The sequence below is a fragment of the Muntiacus reevesi genome, chromosome 9 (genome assembly GCF_963930625.1).
Source record: "Muntiacus reevesi chromosome 9, mMunRee1.1, whole genome shotgun sequence".
In the NCBI taxonomy this organism is placed as follows: domain Eukaryota; kingdom Metazoa; phylum Chordata; class Mammalia; order Artiodactyla; family Cervidae; genus Muntiacus; species Muntiacus reevesi.
In genome coordinates, this window is record NC_089257.1 from 82,198,936 (window position 1) to 82,226,014 (window position 27,079).

Below are 27,079 nucleotides of genomic sequence, written 5' to 3' on the forward strand. Positions count from 1 at the left end.
AATAGTTGACTCTAATTCTTAACAGAGTAAAAAGGATTTAGTAGGCTTCTTGAAAAATATGGAGGGAGGTGGGAGGGGGGATCAGGATGGGGAACACATGTAAATCCATGGCTGATTCATGTCAATGTATGGCAAAAACCACTACAATATTGCAAAGTAATTAGCCTCCAACTAATAAAAATAAATTAAAAAAATAAATAAATCAAAGAAAGAAAGAAAGAAAGAAAAATATGTAACATTGTAGAAGAAGCAAGAGTATGTTCTTCCTGATATGAAGAAGGGTGCTGGTTGGTATATTCCGGAGAAGGCAATGGCACCCCACTCCAGTACTCTTGCCTGGAAAATCCCATGGACAGAGGAGCCTCGTAGGCTGCAGTCCATGGGATCACTAAGAGTCGGACACGACTGAGCGGCTTGACTTTCACTTTTCACTTTTATGCATTGGAGAAGGAAACGACAGCCCACTCCAGTGTTCTTGCCTGGAGCATCCCAAGGACACGAAGCCTGGTGGGCTGCCGTCTATGGGGTCTCACAGAGTCGGACACGACGGAAGTGACTTAGCAGCAGCAGCAGCAGATGGTCTATTCAGTGGTGATGGTCACACTGGTGGTGGTAGTATAGTTCTGCTATCATCGTATTTTTATAATGTGTGAAAATCTATTGGGTGTGGTATTTTCACTTTAGAAGCCAGTCTTTTATCCTCTGGGTTCCAAGGCACTTTATCAAAATTTCTATTATGGTATTTGCTATAGGAATTTCTGTTGTGCTTTGTGAAAATATACATACTTAATTCTCTCCTCTACTTGAAAATAAGATCTTTGAAATAAAGCTGTGTCTTAAATAATATAGTTAGAGGCCATAAGTGTTTAGTGAATATTTAATGAATCACTGAGGCAGTATAGGAAAAGTAAAGGTCAGAGAGGTTAAGAAACTTTCCCTTTGTTAGTACATTCAATAAGTGATCTGGTCTACACTCTAGTTTTCGGATTTAATCCAGTTCTCTTTTATTATTACCCTATAGATAATTAAAGTTTTTTGTTTTTTCTGGAAGGTGAAAATCAGACTAGTCCTGACAAAGTCTGTATGTTCTCGTCTGTCTTTTCTCACCTCTAGGAGTACATTTTATTAGTTCATGTATGCACACACTTTCCCCTTTTCCTTGACTTAATTGTTATCCTTCCTTGTCCGTCTTTCCATGTTCTGGCCATTCTTCAGAGTTCAATTTCTCAGATCTGTGTCTAGTGACAGATAGTCAAGGCCAGCTTTTAGGACTTAACCATAGTCAGAGGGCTTAAAAACTTGACGTTTTCTGGCTGAAGTCAAGTCAGGAAAGGAATAGGATGGGTAAGAAACAAATTTGAAGAAATAAGACACAAAATCCAAAGGATGGGGAGACTTGGAGAACTAAGCAATAAAGGCAGCACCCTGATGAAGGCAGTTCTGAGGAATCCAGAGACAGATTTTCCTCATGCGGTCACATCTTTAATTTTTTGCTTGAAATATAGTAGATGTACTGTATTATATTAGCTTTAGATGCATAACACAGTGATTCCAACATCTAAATACATTATGAAATGATCAAGAGAAGTCTACTAATCATCTGTTTCTGTATAAAGTTACTACAGTATTATTGGACTTATTCCTTATGCTGTTACATTATATTTCTGTGACTTAATTATTTCATGACTGGAAGTTTGTACCTCTTAGTCCTCTTCAATTGTTTGCCCAACCCCCTACCACCTTCCCTATGACACCTCCCATTTTGTTCTTTGTATCTGTGAGTCTTTTTAAATTTTGTTTGTTTTGTTTTATAGATTTCACATTTTAGTATGGAACCCTCTATATCTTCCCATGTTCTTGCAAATGGCAAGATTTCATTTTGTATGGCTAAGTAATATTCTATTATATATTTATATGACATATATATATACATATACATACATACATACACACATACATATATATACTTCCCAGGTGGTACAGTGGTAAAGAATCTACCTGCCAGTGCAGCAGAGGCAGGAGATCTGGGTTCAATCCCTGGATCAGGAAGATCCCCTGGAGTAGGAAATGGCAACCCACTCCAGTATTCTTGTCTGGAAAATTCCATGGACAGAGGAGTCTAGTGGGCTACAGTCCATGGAATTGCAAAGAGCCAGACACAACCGAGCACACATGCATATACACACACAGATACACATACATACCTACATACACCCACACTAATCTTCTTTATTCGTGTTTCAATGGACACTAAGCGTTCTTCCACACCTTGGCTATTATAAGTAATGCAGCAGTAAACATTGTGCATATATCTTTTTAAATTAGTATTTTTGTTTTCTTCAGGTGAATACCCAGATGTGAAATTGCTTGATCATATGGTAGTTCTATTTTGAATTTTTTGAGGAAACCTCATACTATTTTATATTGGGGGCTGCATCTATTTGTTATTACCAACAACAATGCCCCAGGGTTTCCTTTTCTCCACATTCTCACCAATACTTGTTATTTGTTGTCTCTTTGATGATAAGTCATCCTAAGAGGTTTGAGATAATATGTCATTGAGTCTTTGATATGCATTTCTCTGATAATTAGTGATGTTGAGCATCTTTTTGTGTGTCTGTTGGCCATTTCTGTGTCTCCCTTGGGGAAATGTCTATTTAGATCTGCCCTTTTAAAAGTCAGATTTCTTTTTAATATTTAGTTGTGTGAATTCTTTATATATTTTGAATATTGACCCCAATCATGTATATTATTTGCAAATATGTTGTCCCTTTCAGTTGGCTGCCTTTTTGTTTTATTGATAGTTTCCTTCACTGTGAAAAAGCTATTTAATAGTTTTATCTAGTCCCGTTTGGAGGCAGATTAAAAACTATATTGCTACGACCAATGTGAAAGAGGGTGCTGCCTGTTTTCTTCTAGAAGTTTCATGATTTCAGGCCTTATGTTTAAGTCTTTAATCCATTTGAATTTATTTAAAATCATTCTTTTATGTGTAACTCTTTTATATGTGTCTGACTAGCTTTCCCAGGGTTCTCTGGTTGCTATGGTTAGGAATTGCATGCTATACTGAATAAAAGTGGTGAGACTGGTCACTCTTATCTTGTTTCTGATCTTTAATGCTTTAATGCTTTTAAAGCATTTTGTGGTAAAGTATGATGCTCATTGTGGGCTTGTCGTATTTGGTCTTTCATGTTCTTCTTTTCTTAGTTCTTTTAGGTGTAAGGTTACTTTATTTTAGTTTTTTTTGTTTGTTTCCTGAGCTAGACCTGTGTCACTATAAACATCCTTCTTAGAACTGCATTTTCTGTATCCTATAGATTTTGGAACATTGTGTTTCTGTTTAATTTTCATTTATCTCAAGTTTTTTTTTTTTTTCCTTTCGAGATAATTTAAAATTTTCTCTTGATTTCTTCAGTAACCCATTTAGTTTAGTAGCATATCCTTTAGACTCCACGTGTTTGTGCTTTTTCCCCTGTAGTTCATTTCATGTCTCATACCATCGTGGTAAAAAAGAATGCTTATCATGAATGCACTCTTAAATTTACTTAGACTTGTTTTGTGGCCTAGCATGTGATTCATCCTGGAGAATGTCCCATGGGCACTTGAATGTCACTCTGGATGAAGTATTATTATTATTATTTTTTAACTTATCAGTTTATTTTTATTAATAAAATTTTACTTTACGTAATTTGCTTTTGTGCTGTTATTATTTATTTATTTTTTTCCCCCCATTTATTTTTATTAGTTGGAGGCTATTGAACAGAATGTTCTATAGATATCTATTAAGTTGATCTAGTCTAACGTGTCATTTAAGGTCCCTCACCCATTGGGTAGGATCTCTGCTGTTGTGCTCACCCATTTGTGGGTCACTGACCTGGGAATGTGTGTCCTGACTAAACGACATCTGTCTCCCTCCTGTCTGTCTCACTGTGACTTCGTCTGCTGCATCTTTGGTTGGGGAGCACGTCTTCTGCTGGTCTTCAGGTCATTCTCACAGACAGTGGTAGACGGTAGGTCAGGGCTGCTCTCGGTCTGCCATTTGTGGTTCACTGATCTGGAAATGTGTGTCCTGACTAGACCACATCTGTCTCCCTCCTGTCTGTCTCACTGTGACTTCGTCTGCTGCGTCTTTGGTTGGGGAGCACCTCTTCTGCTGGTCTTCAGGTCATTCTCACAGAGAGTGGTAGACGGTAGGTCAGGGCTGCTCTCACTCTGCCATTTGTGGTTCACTGATCTGGAAATGTGTGTCCTGACTAGACCACATCTGTCTCCCTCCTGTCTGTCTCACTGTGACTTCGTCTGCTGCGTCTTTGGTTGGGGAGCACCTCTTCTGCTGGTCTTCAGGTCATTCTCACAGAGAGTGGTAGACAGTAGGTCAGGGCTGCTCTCGCTCTGCCATTTGTGGTTCACTGATCTGGAAATGTGTTTCCTGACTAGACCACATCTGTCTCCCTCCTGCCTGTCTCACTGTGACTTCGTCTGCTCCATCTTTGGTTGGGGAGCACCTCTTCTGCTGGTCTTCAGGTCATTCTCACAGAGAGTGGTAGACGGTAGGTCAGGGCTGCTCTCACTCTGCCATTTGTGGTTCACTGATCTGGAAATGTGTGTCCTGACTAGACCACATCTGTCTCCCTCCTGTCTGTCTCACTTTGACTTCGTCTGCTGTGTCTTTGGTTGGGGAGCACCTCTTCTGCTGGTCTTCAGGTCATTCTCACAGACGGTGGTAGAAGGCAGGTCAGGGCTGCTCTTGCTATGTCATTTGTGGTTCACTGATCTGGGAATGTGTGTCCTGACTAGACCACATCTGTCTCCCTCCTGCCTGTCTCACTGTGACTTTGTCTGCTGCATCTTTGGTTGGGGAGCACCTCTTCCGCTGGTCTTCAGGTCATTCTCACAGAGAGTGGTAGATGGTAGGTCAGGGCTGCTCTCGCTCTGCCATTTGTGGTTCACTGATCTGGAAATGTGTTTCCTGACCAGACCACATCTGTCTCCCTCCTGCCTGTCTCATTGTGACTTCGTCTGCTGCATCTTTGGTTGGGGAACACCTCTTCTGCTGGTCTTCAAGTCATTCTCACAGACAGTGGTAGAAAGTAGGTCAGGGCTGCTCTCACTCTGCCATTCTGACCCCGCCACTTGCCGCTGTTTCTTCTGAAGGTCTGTGTTTTTGCCTCCACTGATGGCCCTTCATGATCTAAAGCAGCTCTACAGCCAGCACCTGATCCTTAGTGTTTCATTTCCCCCAAGTTTCAGGCCAGTGATCTTTTGAAACTTCTTTTATATTTATGTCTTTTCATGGTTTAAAGGTCTAATTGGTTTTTGATGACTCTGTATATTATCCTATAAGTTCCATAAGTATTCATTATATGCTATGAACTATATTGGTTTGTCCAAAAAGTTCATTCTGGTTTTTCCCTATGATGTCACAGAAAAACCCAAAAGAACTTTTTGGCCAACCCATTACTAAATAATTTACAAGAGATTGCTTCAGTTACTTCTTTTAAGGACTTCTTGAAAGTAAAAGAGAAATTGTTAGTCTCTCAGTCATGGTCAACTGTTTGCAACCAGCCCACCAGGCTCCTCTGTCCATGGAATTCTCCAGGCAAGAATACTGGAGTAGGTTGCCATTCCCATCTCTGGGTAATATTCACAACCCAGAAACCGAACCCACATCTCCTGCCTTACAAGTAGATTCTTTACCATCTGAGCCACTGGGAAGCTGAAGGACTTCATAGGTAGCACTATTTTTATTTCTATTATACAGATGAGGAAAATTTAGAAGTAAAATCACCTATTAAGGCTTCCATAGATATTAAGTAGTAGAATCAGGATTTGGAAGCAGACTGTATGACTTATCACTAAAGACTGTGCTCATAACATATTATATTATATGGTATAGATATAATATATTATTTTTACATAATATTATTTTTTAATCAATAAGACAGATTTTAATGGTTTTGAAGTAAAAATTTTGATTAAATGCTACCTGAACTATCCATGTGTTCTGTGCCTCTGTGCATTTTTATTAATTTTAGATCAATTTTACTCTTTCATAAACTCCATTGCTGAGCAATGGGATACCATATTATCAAGGATACTAAATAAAATGATCTAGTATCTAGAAGTCTTCTGGGGAGGGGGGGTGGGTATATGGCAGTGTGTTTTTCAAGAAAGAGCTCCAAGTCTTTGAGGGTTGCACCTGCTTCACAGCTGTGTCATCACATCACCGTGGTTCTCTCCAAGACAGATGTTGTGGTTGATAATGAGAGGGCTCTTAGCATCTCAGAGAAGACAAGGTAAATGAATGGTGGCATCTCTCCCTTATCCACAACCACTTCCTGGCTTTGAGATTATTTTCTGGATGAATCTGATTCTTCTGAGACATATGAGACCGATGAGAAGGAATAGTACTCTTCTGATGTGTATAGTTTTCCTATAACACCAAGCAACTCATTCTTACACTACCTGCAGAATAGTGTCAGATCCCACAGGTTAAGGGTTCAGTTCTACAAATGTGTAGTGTCCACCCCCACCCTGATCCCCAGACACCAATGGCAGGTTCAAATTGTCACCTCTGCTTCTGACTGACTCACTGTAGGTGGGAGGTTCCCACAGTCTTCTCCTTGAAATTGAATAGTTGTCTAGAACAGTTTACAGAACTCAAAGAAGCATTGTACTTACTATATGACTCATTTATTATAAAAGAAACAATTCGGGAACAACCAGATGAAAGAGGGGTAGGACAAGTCACATGGGAATGGATGCAGAGCTTCCATTCTCTTCTAGAACCTCTACAAGTTCACCAACCCTGAAGCTTTCCAAACCCTGTCATTATGAGGTTTATGGAGACTTCATTACTTAGGCATAATCAATTGCATCATTGGCTACTGATGATTGAACTGAATCTCCAGGCCCTTTCCCTTTCCCGGAGGTGCAGGGTGGGGGAAAGGTGGTGGAATTGAAAGTTCCAACCCTCTAATCACATAATTGGTTCCATTGAACAACCAACTTCCATCCTTTGGGGCTTTTCAGAAGTCACCTTATTAACTTAAACTCAAGTGTTAATGAAAGAGATGTATTATGAATATCAAGATATATTTATTCATTTTTATCACTTGGGAAATGCCAAGCATTTTTGGATGGCCTGTGCCAGAAATGGGAATGAAGACTATATATTTCTTATTATAAATCATCATATCTTAACTCTTAGCCCCTCCCCCCAAAAGGAAAGTATTTACTAAAATATGACTTTATTTTAGTTCCAAGCAGATATTTCATGAGACTGTTACCAACAGAAGAATTAGGACCAAAAATCTTTATAGCCTGTAGCAAATTCCTTTTCTTTGCCTGTCCTTATCTCTTCCGAACCCAATCCCCCAATTGACTGAATTTATATATATTTCTCAGACACTTTGGTCTAAAAACATTTACTGACCTTCTACATGGCAGGTAGATATTTTTCTTAGACTTGAAAGTACAAAGATGAGTATATTGTAGGAAATAACTCAAAGTCAGTGACTACTGATGGGTGAAATAGAGACTGTACATATGTGTACATGCATGCATGCCCAGTCGCTTCAGCCGTGTCCGACTCTTTGTGACCCCAGGGACTGTAGCCCACCAGGCTCCTCTGTCCATGGAATTCTGCAGGCCAGGATACTGAGTGGGTTGCCATGCCCTCCTCCAGGGGATCTTCCTGACCCAGGGGTTGAAACAGCATCATCGGACTCTCCTGCATTCCAGGTGGGTTCTAAATGCACCATGTCATGAGAAATGCTGGGTTAGAGGTATATGTGTATGGAAGGACTGATGCTGAAGCTGAAGCTGCAGTATTTTGGTTATCTGATGTACACAGACAACTCATTGGAAACGTCCCTGATGCTGGGAAAGATCAAGGGCAGAAGGAGAAGAGGGCATCAGAGAATGAGATGGCTGGGCGGCATCATGCAATGAGCGTGAACTTGGACAAACTCCAGGAGATGGTGAGGGACAGGATGGCCTGGTGTGCTGCAGTCCATGGGGTCACAAAAAGCTGGACGTGGCTGCGTGACTGAACAACAACAGAGGTGTATGTAGGTACATGATGCTTTGTGGACACAAAAGGCACGTGATCTGACTTGGAAGTCTAGTCTCTGAAAAGGCAATGCCTGAGGTGAGTCGAAAGATGAGTGCAAGTTTGCTGGGGAAGAAGGGCCTTTTGGGCGGAACAGAGCGTAGCAAAGCAGATAAGAGATGGGGATAATTTGTGGGCAGAACTTGAGGTTTGCTGGTGTCACCAGAACATAAAATACAAAGTGGGAAGTATCGGAGATGAAATCAGAGCACTGTGTCAGTGCTGCTTTACCAAAGATCTTATTTGCTGTGCTAAGAGTGGACTTTTTTTCTGTAGTTTTTGGAAAATTTACCTAGGGAAATGTGATAGTAAGAATTGTGTTTTAGATTAATTATTCTAACTGAAATATGGATAACCAGTAGAGACACAAATACCATCTGCAGGAAGACCAGGTCCGTGCTAATTAGTTGGAAATTTAGCTGGGAGACCTGAAGGCCCTAAATTATTACAATGAATTTGAAATCTAGAAGGGGAAGTTTTGAAATATACTTTGAAGGCAAAAATCATAGGTAGGATGCATGGATGTGGATGTTTAGGGAAAGGGAGCAATCTGAAAGAATGGCAGTTTTCCTGTCTTAGTTCTTAGACAAAGCTGTTCCCCCCACCCCGCCCCCAGCTTTGTGTTCGTTCACACATGCTGACACCCCCTCATATCCATACAGTCACCAAGTCATGAGTGATTTCCTGAATTGGTACCTTTGTGCTTATTCCTGTATTTTTTTTTTTTTTTAATTCAGGCCCCAGTTATCTCTTGGCTCTACTTCCACTCTCAAATGGTTCCTTCATTTTGCTGCCAGAGAAATGTCACTTAAAATAAACCTGATCTTTCTCTGTCCCTAAGTTCAGTTCAGCCACTCAGTCATATCCAACTCTTTGCGACCCCATGGACTGCAGCACGCCAGGCCTCCCTGTCCATCACCAGCTCCCGTAGCTTCTTCAAACTCATGTCCATCGAGTTGGTGATGCCATCTCATCCTCTGTTGTCCCCTTCTCTTTACTTCAATCTTTTCCAGCATCAGGGTCTTTTCTAAAGAGTCAGTTCTTTGCATAAGGTGGCCAAAATATTGGAGTTTCAGCATCAGCATGAGTCCTTCCAATGAAAATTCAGGACTCATTGCCTTTAGGATGAACTTGTTGGATCTCCTTGCAGTCCAAGGGACTCTCAAGTGTCTTCTCCATCACCACAGTTCAAAAGCATCAATTCTTCAGCACTCAGCTTTCTTTATGGTCCAACTGTCATATCCATACATGACTACTGGAAAAATCATAGCTTTGACTAGATGAGCCTTTTTTGGCAAAGTAATGTCTCTGCTTTTTAATATGCTGTCTAGGTTTGTCATAGCTTTCCTTCCTAGGAACAAGCATCTTTTAATTTCAGGGCTGCAGTCACCATCAGCAGTGATTTTGGAGCCCAAGAAACCTCCCTCCAAATAAATATCTACAAATGATATAAAGCATAGTTTTTAGGGTCTAAAACTTTTCAGCATGTGCAAAAATCTTATTCTTTGGCAACCATGATTTAACTCCCAAATAGCCTCTTTGCAGTTTGAAGTAGTCAAATAATTTTTGGTCCTGACCCATGTCTTGATTTACATTGATTGTGCGCTGGTCCCTTTTGTCTGACTAGTGCATTTTATTTTTGCTTTGCTTTGTCCCTTTACCCCACTAAACTATCTGGGCCTTAAACATACACAGTATGTCTTGCTCATGTTTGTCCCCTAGAGACCTGATTACTCAGTATTCATTGAATGAATAAATCAGAGTGTTTGGAAGGGAAGAAGAGTAGCCTTCCCTAGATCATTCCTAGAGAAAAGCACTAAAGAAAAAAAATGTATATAATAAAATGCCCTGAATCAAAAGCCCTGTGTAATGTCAGCAGAGGCTGAACAAGTGGCAGCAATGGAAGTACCTGAAAGATACGCTTTTTATTGTTTGTATTTTTGAACTAGCATGGTGGGACAAGCTAGCTGTATCCAGGGAGTAATCTGTTGATCTGAAAACAGATACTTTGTGACTCCTGATCTGCATCAGATTATAACCAACAGCAGTCAGTTTCTTGAATATTCTGCTTACTAGTTGGTAAGTTGTTTTGTATTGATTGATTCAAGCTATTTAAAAAAGCAGACAAAGGATTAATCTCAAAAAATATACAAGCAACTCCTGCAGCTCAATTCCAGAAAAATAAATGACCCAATCAAAAAATGGGCCAAAGAACTAAACAGACATTTCTCCAAAGAAGACATACAGATGGCTAACAAACACATGAAAAGATGCTCAACATCACTCATCATCAGAGAAATGCAAATTAAAACCACAATGAGGTACCATTACATGCCAGTCAGGATGGCTGCTATCCAAAAGTCTATAAGCAATAAATGCTGGGGAGGGTGTGGAGAAAAGAGAACCCTCTTACACTATTGGTGGAAATGCAAACTAGTACAGCCACTATGGAGAATAGTGTGGAGATTTCTTAAAAAACTGGAAATAGAGCTGCCATATGACCCAGCAATACCACTTCTGGGCATACACACCGAGGAAACCAGATCTGAAAGAGCCACGTGCACCCCAATGTTCATCGCAGCACTGTTTATAATAGCCAGGACATGGAAGCAACCTAGATGCCCATCAGCAGATGAATGGATAGGGAAGCTGTGGTACATATACACAATGGAATATTACTCAGCCATTAAAAAGAATACATTTGAATCAGTTCTAATGAGATGGATGAAACTGGAGCCCATTATACAGAGTGAAGTAAGTCAGAAAGATAAAGAACATTACAGCATACTAACACATATATATGGAATTTAGAAAGATGGTAATGATAACCCTATATGCAAAACAGAAAAAGAAACACAGATGTACAGAACAGACTTTTGGACTCTGGGTGAAGGCGAGGGTGGGATGTTTCCAGAGAACAGAATCAAAACATGTATATTATCTATAGTGAAACAGATCACCAGCCCAGGTTGGATGCATGAGACAAGTGCTCAGGCCTGGTGCACTGGGAAGACCCAGAGGGATCGGGTAGAGCGGGAGGTGGGAGGGGGGATCGGGATGGGGAATACATGTAAATCCATGGCTGATTCATGTCAATGTATGACAAGACCCACTGTGGTATTGTAAAGTGATTAGCCTCCAACTAATAAAAATAAATGAAAAAAAATTAAATTAAAAAAAAAAGTGATGCTGTAGGCTTATCCCTGATTGACACTGTCAAATCTGGTGTCTGAGTCCTTTGTTTAGAAAGTATGATAAAAAGAAGTCATTTTTATAAATGTAAGTGGAACTGATTATGTATGACATCTGTCTAGAACCAAATGAAGAAGAAAATAATATTCACAAAAAAGGACTTGTAATTGCTTCTAGACAAGTCTTAAAATGCCAGGGTTCTAGTCAGTCACCATAATTCCCTTGTACTGTCAAGTTAGCTATTGATTTTCTCTGCCCGTAAAACAGAAGCACTTTTTTATTTCTGGCTTTCTGTGTAAACCCCGTAACTGAGCTCTCAGAAAGAAAATTCCTGGCTCACTCGGTCATATTTATTGTTGTTACTACTTCATGTCTACCAGCATCGTCAGATATCCTAAGTACTTTAAAAATTCTTCCCTATGACTAACCTAAATAAGTCTGGTTTAGTCCATTTCCTCCTTCTGTTTCCTCAACTGGAGTTGGAGAGCAGGTGGTCACCATGTGAAATACTCAGATTTTACAAGCAGCTGGAAGAACTTGTGAATTATTTCCTTCACCTTGGGTTTCCCTCCTGTGCTCATCCCTCCAGGATGCCAGAAGCGCTTGAATAACGTGGTTTCAGGTTGAGGGATCGTTTTATAAGAAATGATAGAATCCCTTTTCAGCCAATGCCACTCTTTAGAGAACATGTAGCATAGTGTGTGTGTATGTGTTTCTCTATGGGATTAAATTAGAGCTTTTTCAGTCTCAGGTTTTTAAATTGTACCTTTAAGCTGTTCTAGATTTATTTTATTCAACTTAAATTTATCGAACTTAAGGTTAGACTTCTGGTAAAGAGAGAGGATATTTGGAATCTTGTTGTTGTCCAATCGCTCAGTCGTGCCTGACTCTTTGTGACCCCATGGACTGCAGCACGCCAGGCCTCCCTGTCCGTCACCATCTCCCGGAGTTTGCTCAAACTTATGTCCATCGAGTTGGTGATGCCATCCAACCATCTTTTTCTCTGTTGTTCCCTCGTCCTACTTGGACTCTGAGAGGGAACAAATAGATAACTCCTATTCTTAGCCTTTGCACTAAAATGAACTTTTTAATAAACTCTAAGTGTATTGTGAATAATATACAGAGTAGATTTGGTTGGGCTAAAACATTCCTTTTCACTTATTTGAAATGACCACAGTGAATGACCCAAAGACCATCAAATAAGACTTAAGGGAAGAGAAAACTTAGAATCAAAAGTAATTGACAGAGAGCACAGATGGCTACTCTTTTCATTTAACTTACTGAAAGAAAATTATATCCTTTGGTATAAAATTTAAACTTGCTTTGAGAAGTAAGTATTTTTGGATATTAAATCTATGAAAATTATAATACCTAAATATTTCTGTTGATTGGCATGTTAATAGTTGGAAGAAATAATAATATAAAATCATATTAATCAATTTTGGAGTTTTTGCAGCTGCAAAACTAAACTTCTAGGAATTACTTTTCCTAATTCTATTTGGTAAGCTCCCTGATAAAGAATAATTCTATTTCATAAGTCACTCTCTATGTACACTTGGTGGAAAAAATTAATTTAGCTTTCTTCATTGTTCACTTTAACATCTTGGTTGTTTTAAGGCTCAAATCTAGACTGAGATTGTCATTTAAAATATTTGTTAATTATTTCTTGAGAAATAGTGCATTGCTCCACACCTGGGAATTAACCTCACATTTTGCTAACCAAAGTCTTTTAGTTATTCTATGTTATTTGATAAACAAGAAAGAGTTAAACATTGTTTGTGAGTGATGTTTTTAAATTTTAGCACAATTGTATTCCATTAAAAATAAAAGAGATTTCTCAGTTATCCACTCTTCTACTTCTATGATCTGAAGAAGTGTCTAATGTATTCTGCCAAATAGTCCTTCAGGGTGTTTTGGTTAAATAGCACCAGGTTTGACCAGCCCTCCCCTAGTTGGCATCGTTAGAAACATGGTCTAAACTTCAGGGAGCTGTAGGAATGGTAACTTTGGTAATGTTGTAAGAGGCAATGATGACTCTAGATTACACAAGACTACATCTCACAAATGTTCTCATCGTGTTTATAGGATGAAACAGAGAGACTTCTTATTTATAAAGCAGAAGTGATTTGTAGCTGTTTAAACTTCAGGCACAAACAGCACTGAATGCTCAACCCACACAGTGAAGAGTATATTTTTGTGAATGAATACTGGGATTTATTCTGAAGTTTGTGGCTTAAGTCACATGGCTTGAAAGTAGCCAAGTGGCAGCAATACCTCCCGGCCTCCACATTTAACTGCCGAGTGGACGGTTTCCAACGCTGGCAACCTGTGGTGCTTTCTCCCCTTCCTTTAAGCTCTTCATGTTCTTGACAATTAGTGTGACATTTTGAGGATTGGATTTTATCTTTGGAGTATAAAACCCCAAGCTCAATAAGACTAAGGAGCAAGTAAGATTATACTAGCTGAAAGTGAATGGGTAGCTATTTTTTACTAATCCCTACCTTACCGACTGCTGATATTGGTCTTTTTTGTACCGGGGATTGTTTGCCAGCTGGCAGGCCCACGCCATCAATGGCCATCCCTCCAAGGTGGTTCTTTTGGTGGGTATACCTAGAAAAAGCTTTATGTAGAGCAGTGCCGGAAAAATAATCATGTTTGTGTTTTCAGTAATCGAGCACTTCTTTATATGCTACTTGCCTCCAGAATGTTTAAGCTGAAGTCGTTGAGTCAACTGTTAGGCGACAGATAAGATGGCCAAGGCCCTAGAGTTATTCAGTGTTCCAGGTAATACGATTGGTGAACAGTTCTAGAGGATGGCCATGACTATGTGACAGTGGTTACAGAATGGGCTGGTTATAATTCATTCACTCAGCAGTTACACTTTGAGGCTTCTTTATTGGGAAATACCGTATTAGCTTATAGACTAGTGAAGGATTTCTCAGCCTCCACGCTATTAACATGTTTGGGTGAATCAATCAGTCTCTCTCTCTCTCTTTCTCTCTCTCTCTTTGATTCTGTCTCCTTGTCTTTCCACTCATCTGTATCCTAGGGAAGTCCTTCAGTCTGGCAGTTGAAATTAGAACTTTAGACAGAAATACCTGCAGTAATAACTTTTTCGTGGAATTGTTCTCATGAAAGTACAATTCTTTTTAAGAGATGAACCTAATGTTGGAAGTCGAGGAAGGCAGAGAAGAGGCAGTGAGCAGAAAGGACATTTTCTGCAGTGCCGATCAAAGCCTTTTCTTCCCTTGTGCAAGCAAAGGTTGAGCGAGGAGCACCAGGCATTTCTGGGAGGCTTCTGGAGGTCACCCCCACTGCAATGCTTCTGCTCCTATTCTTCAAACAAAACTTACTCACATGGACACATCTCTTTGCTAGGAGATTGGGAAGTGTATTCTTTATTTGTGGCAGCTGTGTGCCCTGCTACAGTTCAGGGGTTCTGTTACTGTGAAAAAGGATGGCACGCAGCCAAAAAGGGCTTTTCATAAAAGCAGTAGAAATTTAGAATTCCATGAATTCTGCACACAGGGGAGGGCTGTTCCAAGCTTGGACTCATGTGACTAATTCTTTGACCTTGACCAGCGCACTTCAATCCCATGGAGGATGGGGGTCATTTTCCTTTAAAATGTTAAAACTGAGCAGTTGTGTTAGTTATGCTCATGTTGAGAAAGATCTTGTAGTTTAGTCTGAACTCCACCCATCTGCTGTTTGAGTAGCCTATGGTTAATTTCCATGAATCCCTTTTTTCCAATGTATAACATAGGAGTCATGATAGCACACTCTTTCTTTCCTATTTATAAACATGATCTCCTTGAAAATCCTCTGATAGCTAAATATACAAAACAGGCTCAAAAGAACAAGGTTGTGAATGAGTCTGCAAATCCCTTGAAAATGTTATACTTTCATTATCTAAAACTGCAAATATAGTACCCTCAATAAAATCTTATATCTGCATCTTAGGAATGTGTCTATTGGTGTTGGGCACAGTTTATCCTCTTCCCAGACCTTTAGGGTTTGCTCAGAAGGTAACTCTGGCCGAGGATTGTCACTTCGTATTCTCACAAGTGATACACAGACTCATGATCCTGCTGGCTCTTCCCCATCATGTCTGGACCCTTTATGGAGTGCCGGGGGGCCCTAGGCTCTGGCCTCTCCTACAGCTGTTGAGCAAGCAGATGAGAGTCCAAAAAACTCAGGAGAGTTCTTGTCCATGGGGCAGATGTTGACCAATTAGAAAGTGGCAGGTAAATCCTTGCTTCCTCCTTGCTCACCCAACTGAAATGTCCAGAGGTGTGTTGGTTTTGTGAAACCTGAATGGAGGTGTGCCTTATTGCATGAGCAGCTGGCTGTTTCTCCTCCTGTTTCTGCCGTTAGTTCAGTAATAAATGCTTGTTTTCCTTCCTCCTTTCCCGTCTCTATTCCCTTTTTCTCTACTCCTGCTCCCCATGGATTGCGTGCCAGCTGTAGCAGGCAAGCTTTGCCTCTGGCTCTGTTTTCTAGGAATTTTGCACTAAAAGTATAATATTAGCATAATATGTAAAATTAAATTCCACTTGCTGTGACTTTCGCCCTGGGAGTTAAGGAAAGACACCTGTCTGTGTGTCGATCAGAGGCAGACTTCTCGTGAGCACGCTCTTTCACGGTGTCAGCCTTTTGTCCTCAGGTTAGTTCCTCACATGTTATCAGTGCTTTTTGATTTTTTAACTGAGTATTTAGTTTCATTTTCCAAGGTCTCTGTCAAGCAAGAATAACAGAAATTTGAATGTGGGTATAAAGCAAAGCTTTGTGTTACTTTTAATTAGGAAATCACTATATTCACTCAGGGTAATTTTCCAAACATTTTGTCTGGAGTGTGTTCCACACACCCTGCTTGGAGTTTGCTCAGTTGTGTAAATTAGTTTTATCCATGCTGTCATTCTAGAGCCCATAAGATTATAGCGACTCCAAGTATTCTCCACCCACCCAATCCCAGTCCTCTCTGTCCTCACACTGCCCAAGAGACAGTTAACAATCAAACGTCATCAGAAACTTTGAGTAGCATTCTCTGTCTCTCCCACGGTCTAAAGTGGCATCATAAGTTCCTCCTCTGCTTCCCACTCTTTCTGTTTGTCATCTTGTTTTCTGTTTTTTCCTGTTTGATCCATTTGTTCTCTTTAATGTTTTTCAGTGCAGTAATTTTCCTTATAAGCATTGATTTTGCTACACCCTACACATTTTAATGTTTAATTTTCAATAAATTCAAACTGCTTTTTAAAAATCTTTTCAGATTTCTCCTTTAACCCATGTGTCATTTACAAGCTTGTTTAATCTCCAAGTATTCTGTGATTTTCCAGTTATCTTTCTATCATTGATTTCCATTTTATTTCATTGTGCTCTGAGAATGATTTCTATTCTTTCAAATTTGCCAAGATGTATTTTATGGCCCACAGTGTATAGTCTGTGTTGGTAAATGTTTGATGTGAGCTTGAGAAGAGTATATAATGGGCTGTTCTTGAATGAACACCATTATATCCAGTTGGTTGATGGTGCTGTTGAGTTCAGCTGTGGTCTTACTGATTTTCTACCTGTTGGATCTGTTCATTTCTAGCACGTGAGTGTTAAAGTCTTCATCTATGACAGTGGATTTATCTCTTTCTCCTTGAAGTTCTATCAGTCTTTGCCTCCCATATTTTGATGCTCTGCTCTTATGCTCTGCATACACATTAATGTATGTGTATGCTCTACATACATAATAAGAATTATTATTGTCTTTGATGGAGAAGGCAATGGCAACCCACTCCAGTACTCTTGCCTGGAAAGTCCCATGGACAGAGGAGCCTGGTAGGCCACAGTCCATGGGGTCACTAAGAGTTGGACATGACTGAGCAACTTCCCTTTCACTTCTCACTTTCATGCATTGGAGGAGGAAATGGCAGCCCACTCCAGTGTCCTTGCCTGGAGAATCCCAGGGACGGGGGAGCCTGGTGGGCTGCCGTCTGTGGGGTTGCACAGAGTCGGACACGACTGAAGTGACTTAGCTGCAGTAGCAGCATTGTCTTTGAAGAACTGACCTGTTAAGCATTATGTAATCCTCTCTCTTTTATAACTTTTGTTGTTTTGAAATCTGATCTGACATTAATATAGCTACTCCTGCTATCTCTTCTTTAGTGTTAACAAAGTTTATCTTTCTCTATGTCTTTGCTCTTAACATATATGTGCCTTTACATTTCAAGTTGGTTTCTTATAGAAAACATATAGTTGAGTCTTGGTTTTTTGGATTCACTACGACCATGTCTGCGTTTTCATCAGTGGGTTTTGACCATTCACCCTCAAAGTGATGATTGATATAGTTGGATTAATGTCTACCGTATTTTCTGTTGTTTTCTACTTTTTGCCCTTGTTCTTTGTTTCTATTTTTTTCTTCCACTGTTTTTCTGCCTTTTGTGATCTTAATTGTGTACTTTATATGATTTCATTTTCTCTGCTTGCTTACCATATCAACTATAGTTTTTAAAAACATTTGAAAACATTAATGGTTGCCGTAAAGTGGCATTATAAGTTCCTCTGCTTCCCACTCTTTTTGTTTCTCATCTTTTTTTTTTCTCTTTTCCCCTATTTCATCCATTTGTATATTTACAAATTTGTACATTTGAATTGTACATTTACAACTAATCCAAATTCTCTTTAGATAATGTTGCACTGTTTCACGGGTAGTGCAAATACTTGAGAATAACAAAATTTCTCTTGTCCTTGTACCATTGCTGTCATTTATTTCACTTATATATGCGCACATATATACATAAAAGAGTTAATAGTTACCTTTAAATTTTGTATAAAAGTCTGCTCCCAAATGCATTTATGTAATTGCAAAATGCATCTTGGTACATTTGTATACATTGTATATCTTCTCCAGATTTTTTAAAGACACATCCCTCCTGGGACTCTAATCTTAACTGCTGCTTTAAAGTTCATAGGCTTATTTGTCCATCTGTTTTCATGGAAGGTCATATTACCATTTTCTTGGGAATTTTCTTTGCCTCTTTGAACTGTTGTTTTCCTAGATCTTATGTCTTGATTTTTTTTTTTTTTTTTTTTTGGTTTGTTCCTTCATTTTAGTTGAGCACATCCTTTAGTATCTTTATGGAAAATGGTACAAAATTTTAAATATTAATAATTTTGAGACCCAGAGAAGGCAATGGCACCCCACTCCAGTACTCTTGCCTGGAAAATCCCATGGACAGAGGAGCCTGGTAGGCTGCAGTCCATGGGGTCACTAAGAGTCGGACACAACTGAGCAACTTCTCTTTCAATTTTCATTTTCATGCTTTGGAGTAGGAAATGGCAACCCACTCCAGTGTTCTTGCTTGGAGAATCCCAGTGACGGCAGAGCCTGGTGGGCTGCCATCTATGGGGTCGCACAGAGTTGGACACGACTGAAGTGACTTAGCAGCAGCAGCAGCAATTATGAGACCCTGTATGTTTGTAAATATTTTTGTACTACCATGAAGCTAGATTGACAATTTGGATATAGAAATCAGAATTGGAATTCATTATTCCTCAGAATTTTAAAGGCGCTGCACTTTGTTTTATAACTTCCTGTGTTGTGAACTCATTGGTTTCTGATGATGTTTAATAGAACTCTGTTTTTAGATTTTTCATTTTTAATCATGGTTTTGTAATAGTGTATGATGTATCTTGCAGATATTTTCTCATTGATTGTGCTTTGTATATATTGTGTCATTTTAATATGGATACTTTTTTTTTTTTTTAGTTCTGGAAATTTTCATGAATTTTTTTTTTTTTTTTTTTGGTAATTGCTCCCTTCATTTTTCTTTCAGTACTTCTGTTAGTCAGATGTTGGGTTTCCTGATTCATCTCCTAATTCTCTTCTCTGTTCTCATCTCTTTTCTTTTTCAGTTCACAGCTCTTTTGTTTTATTCTTTCACTCATATCTCATTCACATTTTCTTTCTTATGCAGCAGCCATTCTCATAAGTTTAATGTGTATATATTTGTCTTAAAAATTAATATTATTTTTCTATTCATGTCTTCAATTTACATAAATGATTTTGTGTTATTTCCCTATTTTGTGTTTTGTGGTTTTCACTCAGAATTATGTTTTAAGATCCATCTATTTGTAGTATTTACTTCATGCCTGCGACTTTGTGGTGTGCTTCTAATGCATTTATATTCACCAGTAAATAGCCGGCTATCTTCCTGTCCCAGACGGATCCTCTTTCATGTTTCCTTATGGACTTTTCTGTGAGGATATTTCTGGGATGCGCACCATCCAGAAGCTAGTTTTTAGGTCACACATTTATACCAATTAGAAATGTTGAATGCAACATTTCTCTTCAGAAAGGCTGTACGCCTTTATGAGTTCCTGTGTTTCTACATGCATTCAACATGTAGTGTTATTCACCTTTATAACTCTTGCCAAACAATATCTGATACATATAATGGGACATCTCAATATTTTAATTTGTGTTTTTCTTAACTATTGATGACTTTGAAAAACTCTTTATATGCTTATTACCCTTTTGACTTCCCTCTTCTGTTATCCCTTGACATCCTTCATCTATATTTTTATCTATTTGTTTTTCTGTCTTTTCATTTTGTAGGAGTTGCTCATATAGGCAAATATGAAACCTTTGGCTCTTATGAATCTGACCACCTAGTGGTGGTAGTGTAAGATAATAGGAATGGGGAAGATATGGTGAATTATACTGGTGCAGCTATGCAGAAAGAAGCCCTTTTTGAAATGTCTGTATTTCAGCAGATTGAGGAGGAGGGACATGGTGGGGAATGGCTGGGTACAGTCACCGCAGTTGGAACATGGTTGTGAAAGCTGTATTAAGGGTCTCAACAACCTGAGTTTCTGGATACCAGGAATCCCTTGGGTCTAAGGAATATCCAAGCAGCTGTTCATTCAAGACTTAGAAATGATGTCACCCTAGGTCACTCTTCTGAGTAGTGAGGAAATCCCACTATCAGAGAAGGAGGAAGTCTAGCCAAGATTGGTAGTCAGGGTTCTATCTTGTCCTCTCAATGCCTAGCACAGTGCCAGTAAATAAGAATTATGCATTTGTGAAATAGAAATTTATCTATTGGTATTTATTATTACTCTTTACATGACTATTTCTGCTACTGTGCACTCACTTAAAAGGATTTTAAAAATACATGTTTAGTGCTTATTTAGCTAATGGCTGTACTAACATGGTAACATAAATAGTTGCATGGAAAATTTTGCAATATCCTGTGTGGCAATTATAACCTTGAAATTGTCTTAAAAATTTGATGTATGAATTCTAAATGTGTGCTTCTTTAAAAGAAAAAGAGAAAATATTTTTTTCACTGCCTCTACTTAAAAACAATTGATCATGATATTGTTAAGATTAAGGTTGCTAAAATAGTTGTTTAAACAAAGCTTTGCAGTTGTCTGTTATAGAGAAAAAACAATTGGATAAAGTTTGAAATATTTCTGTTTGTGACTTTCTAGGTGTTGTGGTAGAGTCTGTTCACCTTTGGTATCCTCTTGTGGTCAATAGGAGGTGTTGATTTGACCTTGTATTTAACATTTGTATATAACTTGTGATTGACCTATATGAGTATTTGACTTATTTTTTGCCTATTTGTTTGTTATATATCACAACTTTAAGACTGGGAGTTTTCTTGCCATTCCTTAGCTCAGGGGATATGATGAAAGTGCAGCACAACCTCAGTTGCTAATCTTAGATGCTAAATAATAATGTGATCATGTGCTCAGAGTAAATGCAGGATAGCTTGGAACACACATTAATTACAGACCTTGAACTTATCTTACACATTTGCCATTATAATTGGGTTTGGGGATTAACTTGCCAAAGATTTTATAATATACACATATAAACATATCACACATATATATGACTTCATTGTACATGATTACATGGTTCAGATGCACTTTTTGTGGATCTGTAGAAAACGTCATACCATTATAACATAGTTTCCATTTATTTGAATCATGTTATGACGATGAGAAGTCAGTAATCACATACAGCATTTAGCGTAAAGATTTGTGCATTATTTTCCCTTCCTTCTGCAGCACTGGTTTCGGAGAAAATTCTTAGCTTGATATCCACAAGTAACACAATAGACAATCGATAGCTGTGTGGTATTAAGTTACTAAAACCAAATAGGACCTGACTTCCATGAGACAAAATCATGGCTTTTGGGGGGAAATGTGAGTCACAAGAAGTGCTCTCTGTTTTCAAGAATATGGTTCCCTAGATTATAGTTGTCCTTCATATGCCCTCCTCTTTCGGTTCAGCTCTTTAATTTTATACTGGAACTGAGTGTGTCTGTGTTATCTGCATCACTGGAACCTTTGAGTAGATCTCTTGTTGGCCTGGTGGTATGAAGTGCCAGGGTTTGATTAGGAGTCCAGGAAGTTCTTCTGGGAATGATTTTTGTATTGCCAGGAATGCTGGTATGCTGGCACTGAGTTAACATTCCTGATAATGCCAGCAAACACTGAAAAACAAAGATGCAAGTGTAGTTACCACAGCTGCGCTCCCCTCTCCCCCACCTGGTCCCTTCTGCGCACACTGAGACATTTTAAGCCCCCTGTTGGAAGATGAACGTGAGTCAGCTTCCTGTCCTAGTCTCTCAGGCAGCTGGTGGCCCCCACCCCTACCGTGCTCATGCATCACAGGGATCGAATTGAGGCCATTTGCGCAGAATCGCCCCCTGTGTCATGGATGTCGGTTTTTGATCAAATGGAATGTTTGTGAGGGACTGTAATGCCCACTGTTACGAGAGGAATAATTTTGCATGTTCATTAAATATTTATTGAGCACTCTCTCAAAATTTTAATTTTAAGAAGTATAGGATATATATATATATAATTTATTTGTTTATTTAAATATAAATATTTATATTAATTAATATATATCAATATTAATATATTGTTATATTAATTGTATATTACATATTTATATATATACAGGATGTAAATTTAGGATATGCATTTCCCTGCTGCAGTGTAGGGCTTGAACACCGTAAGAGACCCATATATAAAATTAGATGAACAGTTACAAGCAGAGGAAACTGGTGAAGTGGACTTGTGAATGAGGTCTGTTTAAGCTGGATGCTAAGAGTAGCTCTAACTTGAAGCTGTGTTAGAAGAAATAAGCATTTATATATATAGTCTGTAGGTGCAAAGAACAGGCGCTCAGGATGGCTAACGAGAGAGGCTTTTGGGAAGATTGCTTGAGCAGGTCAGCTGTGGGCACAAGATGCAAGGTTCAGGAGCGGACAATGGAATGCTCACTCCGGTGTGTTTCACAGTGGAGGGACGCGCGCCTCCCGTGCTGAGCCTGGACCTGCCTGCCTCCTTCCGGCGTCTCCTCCACACTTTGCTGTGCGCGTCCCCCCAGGGGCCTTTTCTGGGTGGGGATGCCACTTGGTGTTTTCCAATGGTGTCTCGCCTGGTAGACATTTTCTCCTTAAATGATAAAAATCCTTTGAAGATGTGACTCCCTGCCTTATTTCCAGGCATAATACAGCAATGCACACACATCCCTGCACTTCTTCAAAGGTCTAGAACATTTACAGCAGAACCCTACTTGCTTTTTTCATTCAATGCAACTTTACCAGTTAAGTTTCTAACATTCCATCCATGCAACTGGATCATGATGGGTTTCTGGAAATATAATTGAGTGGATAAAAGTTTAGAGTGCTACTGGATCAGAATAGAATACCTTCATCTGTTAGTCTGGAGCTGACAACCTGAGTTGTGAGACGGACCGACCAGAGGCCTGCTTGTCTTCTCCTCTCTTCCCCACTTCCCCCCAGAGTCTCCTCTCCTCTCCTCATCCATCCATTCACTGTTATTTTTAATTAATTTCCTCCAAATATTTACTGATTCAAATAAATGAAAAGTTTTATCCATAATAATCACAGAGCTTTTTAAAAAGAGCTGTCTGAATCTCTGTTTAAGGGTAATAGGAATCTATGTTTTGAGTAGCCTTTAAAATACTTAACTCTGATTAATGTGGTCCAGACATTGCACATCAAGAAACATTGAGATAAAAGGAAGGAGTAGTACTTCTTTGGCCAGTGAAATTTATGAGTGTGGTCATGTAGTATTTATTTCATATGGACTCATAAATGGAAAAAACATACCTGGTGGATAACATATTTATAGTTGAGGAAGATCATATGTCTAGGCATGCCCTGTTCTCTTTAGAACTGTATTCTGTTTGCATTTCTATAGAAGTAAGCCTTAGGGGAAAGGTGAAGTATTCTCTTCCAACAAAGGGCTAGCCTGGTTACAGTTGAACCCATAAAACAATGTCATTTTAGCAGTGCAAAGGTCAGCTATTAAGTTATGTCGAGTGGATGATGCAGATGATTCTAATCCTTTTGATTTGACTTTGAACTGATCTAATTATTTCACACCACCAGTTGGTGAAGATGTATTTTCCTTTTTATCAAGAATGTGCTGTTTGAACAGCTCAGCCAATGTGAAACTGTCAAACTAAGCCAGTGAAAAGCCACTATACTTCAAACTCCCGATTTCCTCCAGTGGACTTTTTGTTTAAAATAGCCCCTCCCTATCTCCCCTTCTCGTGTTGTTGTTTAGTCACTAAGTTGTGTGCGCCTCTTTTGCAAACACATGGACTGTAGCCCACCAGGCTCCTCTGTCCATGCAATTCCCCAGGCAAGAATATTAGAGTGGGTTGCCATCTCCTTCTCCGGGGGATCTTCCCAACCCAGGGATTGTCAGACCTGTGTCTCCTGCATTGACAGGTGGATTCTTCACCACTGAGCCACCTGGAAAGCCCATAAAAATTTCTTCTACTTAAAAAAAAAAAAAAGACAATGACTTGTTTGAATAATCAGGCATCTTTTTTTGTGACTTGGGAAATATTATGATTCCTTGCAAAGAGTTTGTGAGTGGTCTCTATAAACTGTATGTTAACTCATCTGACTCACCAAAAAAGCCTAAAAGAGACATTTTTCTCTTGGCTATGTCCCAGACTTCTAGGTCAGAATTTCCTGAGAATCAGTTATAGAGTGCTCAACGGAATGCTACTATAAGCAGCCTGCCCCCTCCATACTGTAGTTCTATGAACTTCTTTGAGAGCAGAATACATACTCAGATGATTTTGCCTCATATCCTTCTTCCCACTTCATCAAGTTTTCCACATAGTTGAGGCTCACTGAATCTTTATTAAATAATTTTATTGGACCCTTGATGGGAATGATGGAAATCAAGGTTATCTTGATTCTCTGATGTGAATGTTTTGTTGTTTTGTGATCTCCTAGGATGGAAAGAAGAAATTTGACAAAGAGAGTGAAAAATACTATTCCATTCTTGACAAACATTTAAATTTGTCTGCAAAGAAAAAGGAATCTCATTTGCAAGAGGTAAGTTTTTCCAGTTGAAATGTGAAAAGAGCATTAGCATTGTCATGTGAAGTCCAGATTTCCAAAAGTAGACATTATCTCAGAATCTGCTCCTGTTTAATAAATTAATGATAATAAGAATATTTAAGCTAATTGTAAAGTAGTTAGCCTCCAACTAATAAAAATAAATTAAAAAATAAAAAAGTAAAAAAAATTAAGCTAATTGAGCATTTACTATAGATAGACAAGCAGGGTGCTGAGCATTTTACATGCTTTGTGACATTTAAAATTAACAGTCCCAAGAGAAAGATTACTCTTTCCTTCAATAATGAAAAAGAGTAAAACAAGGCTATTTCTTTTTCTTCCTGTTGGGCATATTTTAATGCCCTACTCCTGTGTGACCCCATGGACTGTAGCCCGCCAGGCTCCTCTGTCCATGGATTTCCCAGGCAAGAATCTTGCTGTGGGTTGTCATTTCCTTCTCTGGGGGGTCTTCCCAACCCAGGGATTGAACCTGCGTCTCCTGCTTGCCAGGGAGATCCTTTATCACTGAGCCACCTAGGAAGCCATTCTAAATAGCAAGACCTACCAAATTCATGGTGTAACATTTATATTAAGTTAAAAGTATCTGTTCTTCAATCGCTACATCAGCATTAAGGGAGAAAAGATATACAGTTACATGTTTTGATATCTTCATTATTTTTTGTCAATTTAAACAAGTCAACAGAAATATTTTACTAATGTACACAGTGTTCTCATACAAGGGATGCATTTCTTCCTTTTTTCCTGAATATTTGCTCTTCTCACTGGTAGTGTTTTAACTATAGTTAGCCAGCTAGAAAATTCTTTTACTGAGGAGTGATGCAGTTTCACTCTAGTGATAGCATATGTTTTATTTGTTTTTCTAAATGGCTCTATGGTCTTTCACCATCCACACTCCCCCCAGCGCACAGTGGTGAGTCTCAAAGCTGAACCGGGAGTTGAGCTGGGTCCCCTGCAGCTGTCACTGCCCCCAGCCCGCCCCAGGGAATGGTGCAGGGTCCTGAGCCTCCTTCAGTCTCATCTCCATCTCGTCTCTGTATTTCTAGGGATTGCATCACTGAACTCTTTTAAATGTCTCATTCGGATTCCCTAGCAAAGTCACCTTCCTTCCTGAACTGTTGTTCAAGTTCAGCTTGGTCCTCTGCCCTACTTACTCCTATCCTTACTTCTCTGACCTTCGTGTTCAGCCATGAGGCATGCTTAATGAGTTCAAGTGCAGTGGAACTGCAGTCAAAAGGCATGGAAGAGTTACTTCTGATTCCTTTTTACTGTATTTTTATGTTCCCCTAGAGGGAATTGAATTTCCTCACTTAAAATGTTGAACGTTGGAAAGATTTGTATTTCACTGTAATGAATAACTTGTTATTAATACCTGCTATTAAAATAGGATAATTTAATAGATGGGTGCCTCTGGAAAGATTTTGGGGCTAATGTGAAGTGGAGAAAAATCTGTTATTAAGATTATTAAGAGAAATTATATTTTTAATTTTCATGAACATTTTTAATCTTATAGTGTACTATGTTGTTCTTTAATATTGTGTTCACATATTCTAAACTTCTTAAATGCATGTCTGTTTAAACTTTTAAACATTCCCTTAGAATAAACCTGAGAGAGAATGCAATATGTAGACAAAGTCATCTGTAGAAAAGGCTCCCCCGGTTGTCACCATCATGTACCAAAGACAAGGCCCAGGCACATTCTAAAAATTGACTGCCTCCAGATCAAGGGTAATTCATAGAGTCTCTGAAGAGTTACCAGATTCTTGGTGACTATGAGACGCTGCCCTTAGCTGGCTGACTCTTTGCACCCCTGTGGACTGCAGCACACCAGTCTCCCCTGTCCTTCACCATCTCCCAGAGTTTGCTCAGATTCATGTCCATTGAGTCAGCGGTGCTGTCTAAACATCTCATCCTCTGCCACTCCCTTCTCCTTTTCCTCTCAATCTTCCCCAGCATCAGAAACTTTTCTAGTGAGTCGGCCCTCGTCACCAGGTGACCAAAATATTGGAGCTTCAGCCTCAGCATCAGTCCTTCAGTGAGTATTCAGGACTGATTTCCTTTAGGATTGCTTGGTTTGACTTCCTAACTCTGTCATAATTTTAAAGTCCTCTAGAGGTTATGCTTTAATTTTCCCTGACAGTGTAGCTCAATCTTTAATACTTGTTAGTGACTCCTAATCCGTTGGGATATGATGGAATAGAATATTCATTCTGGCTTGATATTTAGTTGGATGCTAGGAGAAAAACCTGTAACATGGTTAGTAGCATCCTCCATTTGCCCCACCACACAAACACATACACACATACACACACACAATTTTTTTTCCAGGAGGCACAGCCCATGATAGAATACAATACAAATA

At 39.1% G+C, this 27,079-nt stretch overlaps 1 protein-coding gene across 2 annotated transcripts in view; it reads left to right on the forward strand.

Annotated features, from left to right (window-relative positions):
• Nucleotides 1–27,079, forward strand: part of ARHGAP42 (Rho GTPase activating protein 42) — a 321,353-nt gene that overhangs the window by 207,601 nt on the left and 86,673 nt on the right. Inside the window, exon 5 of one of the 2 annotated variants that reach the window (XM_065946301.1) lies at nt 24,595–24,696. The exons of the other annotated variant lie outside the window; for it this stretch is intronic. Coding sequence (XP_065802373.1) covers nt 24,595–24,696 — 102 coding nt within the window. The remainder of the gene's footprint in view (nt 1–24,594; nt 24,697–27,079) is intronic. 2 annotated transcript variants of the gene reach the window in all.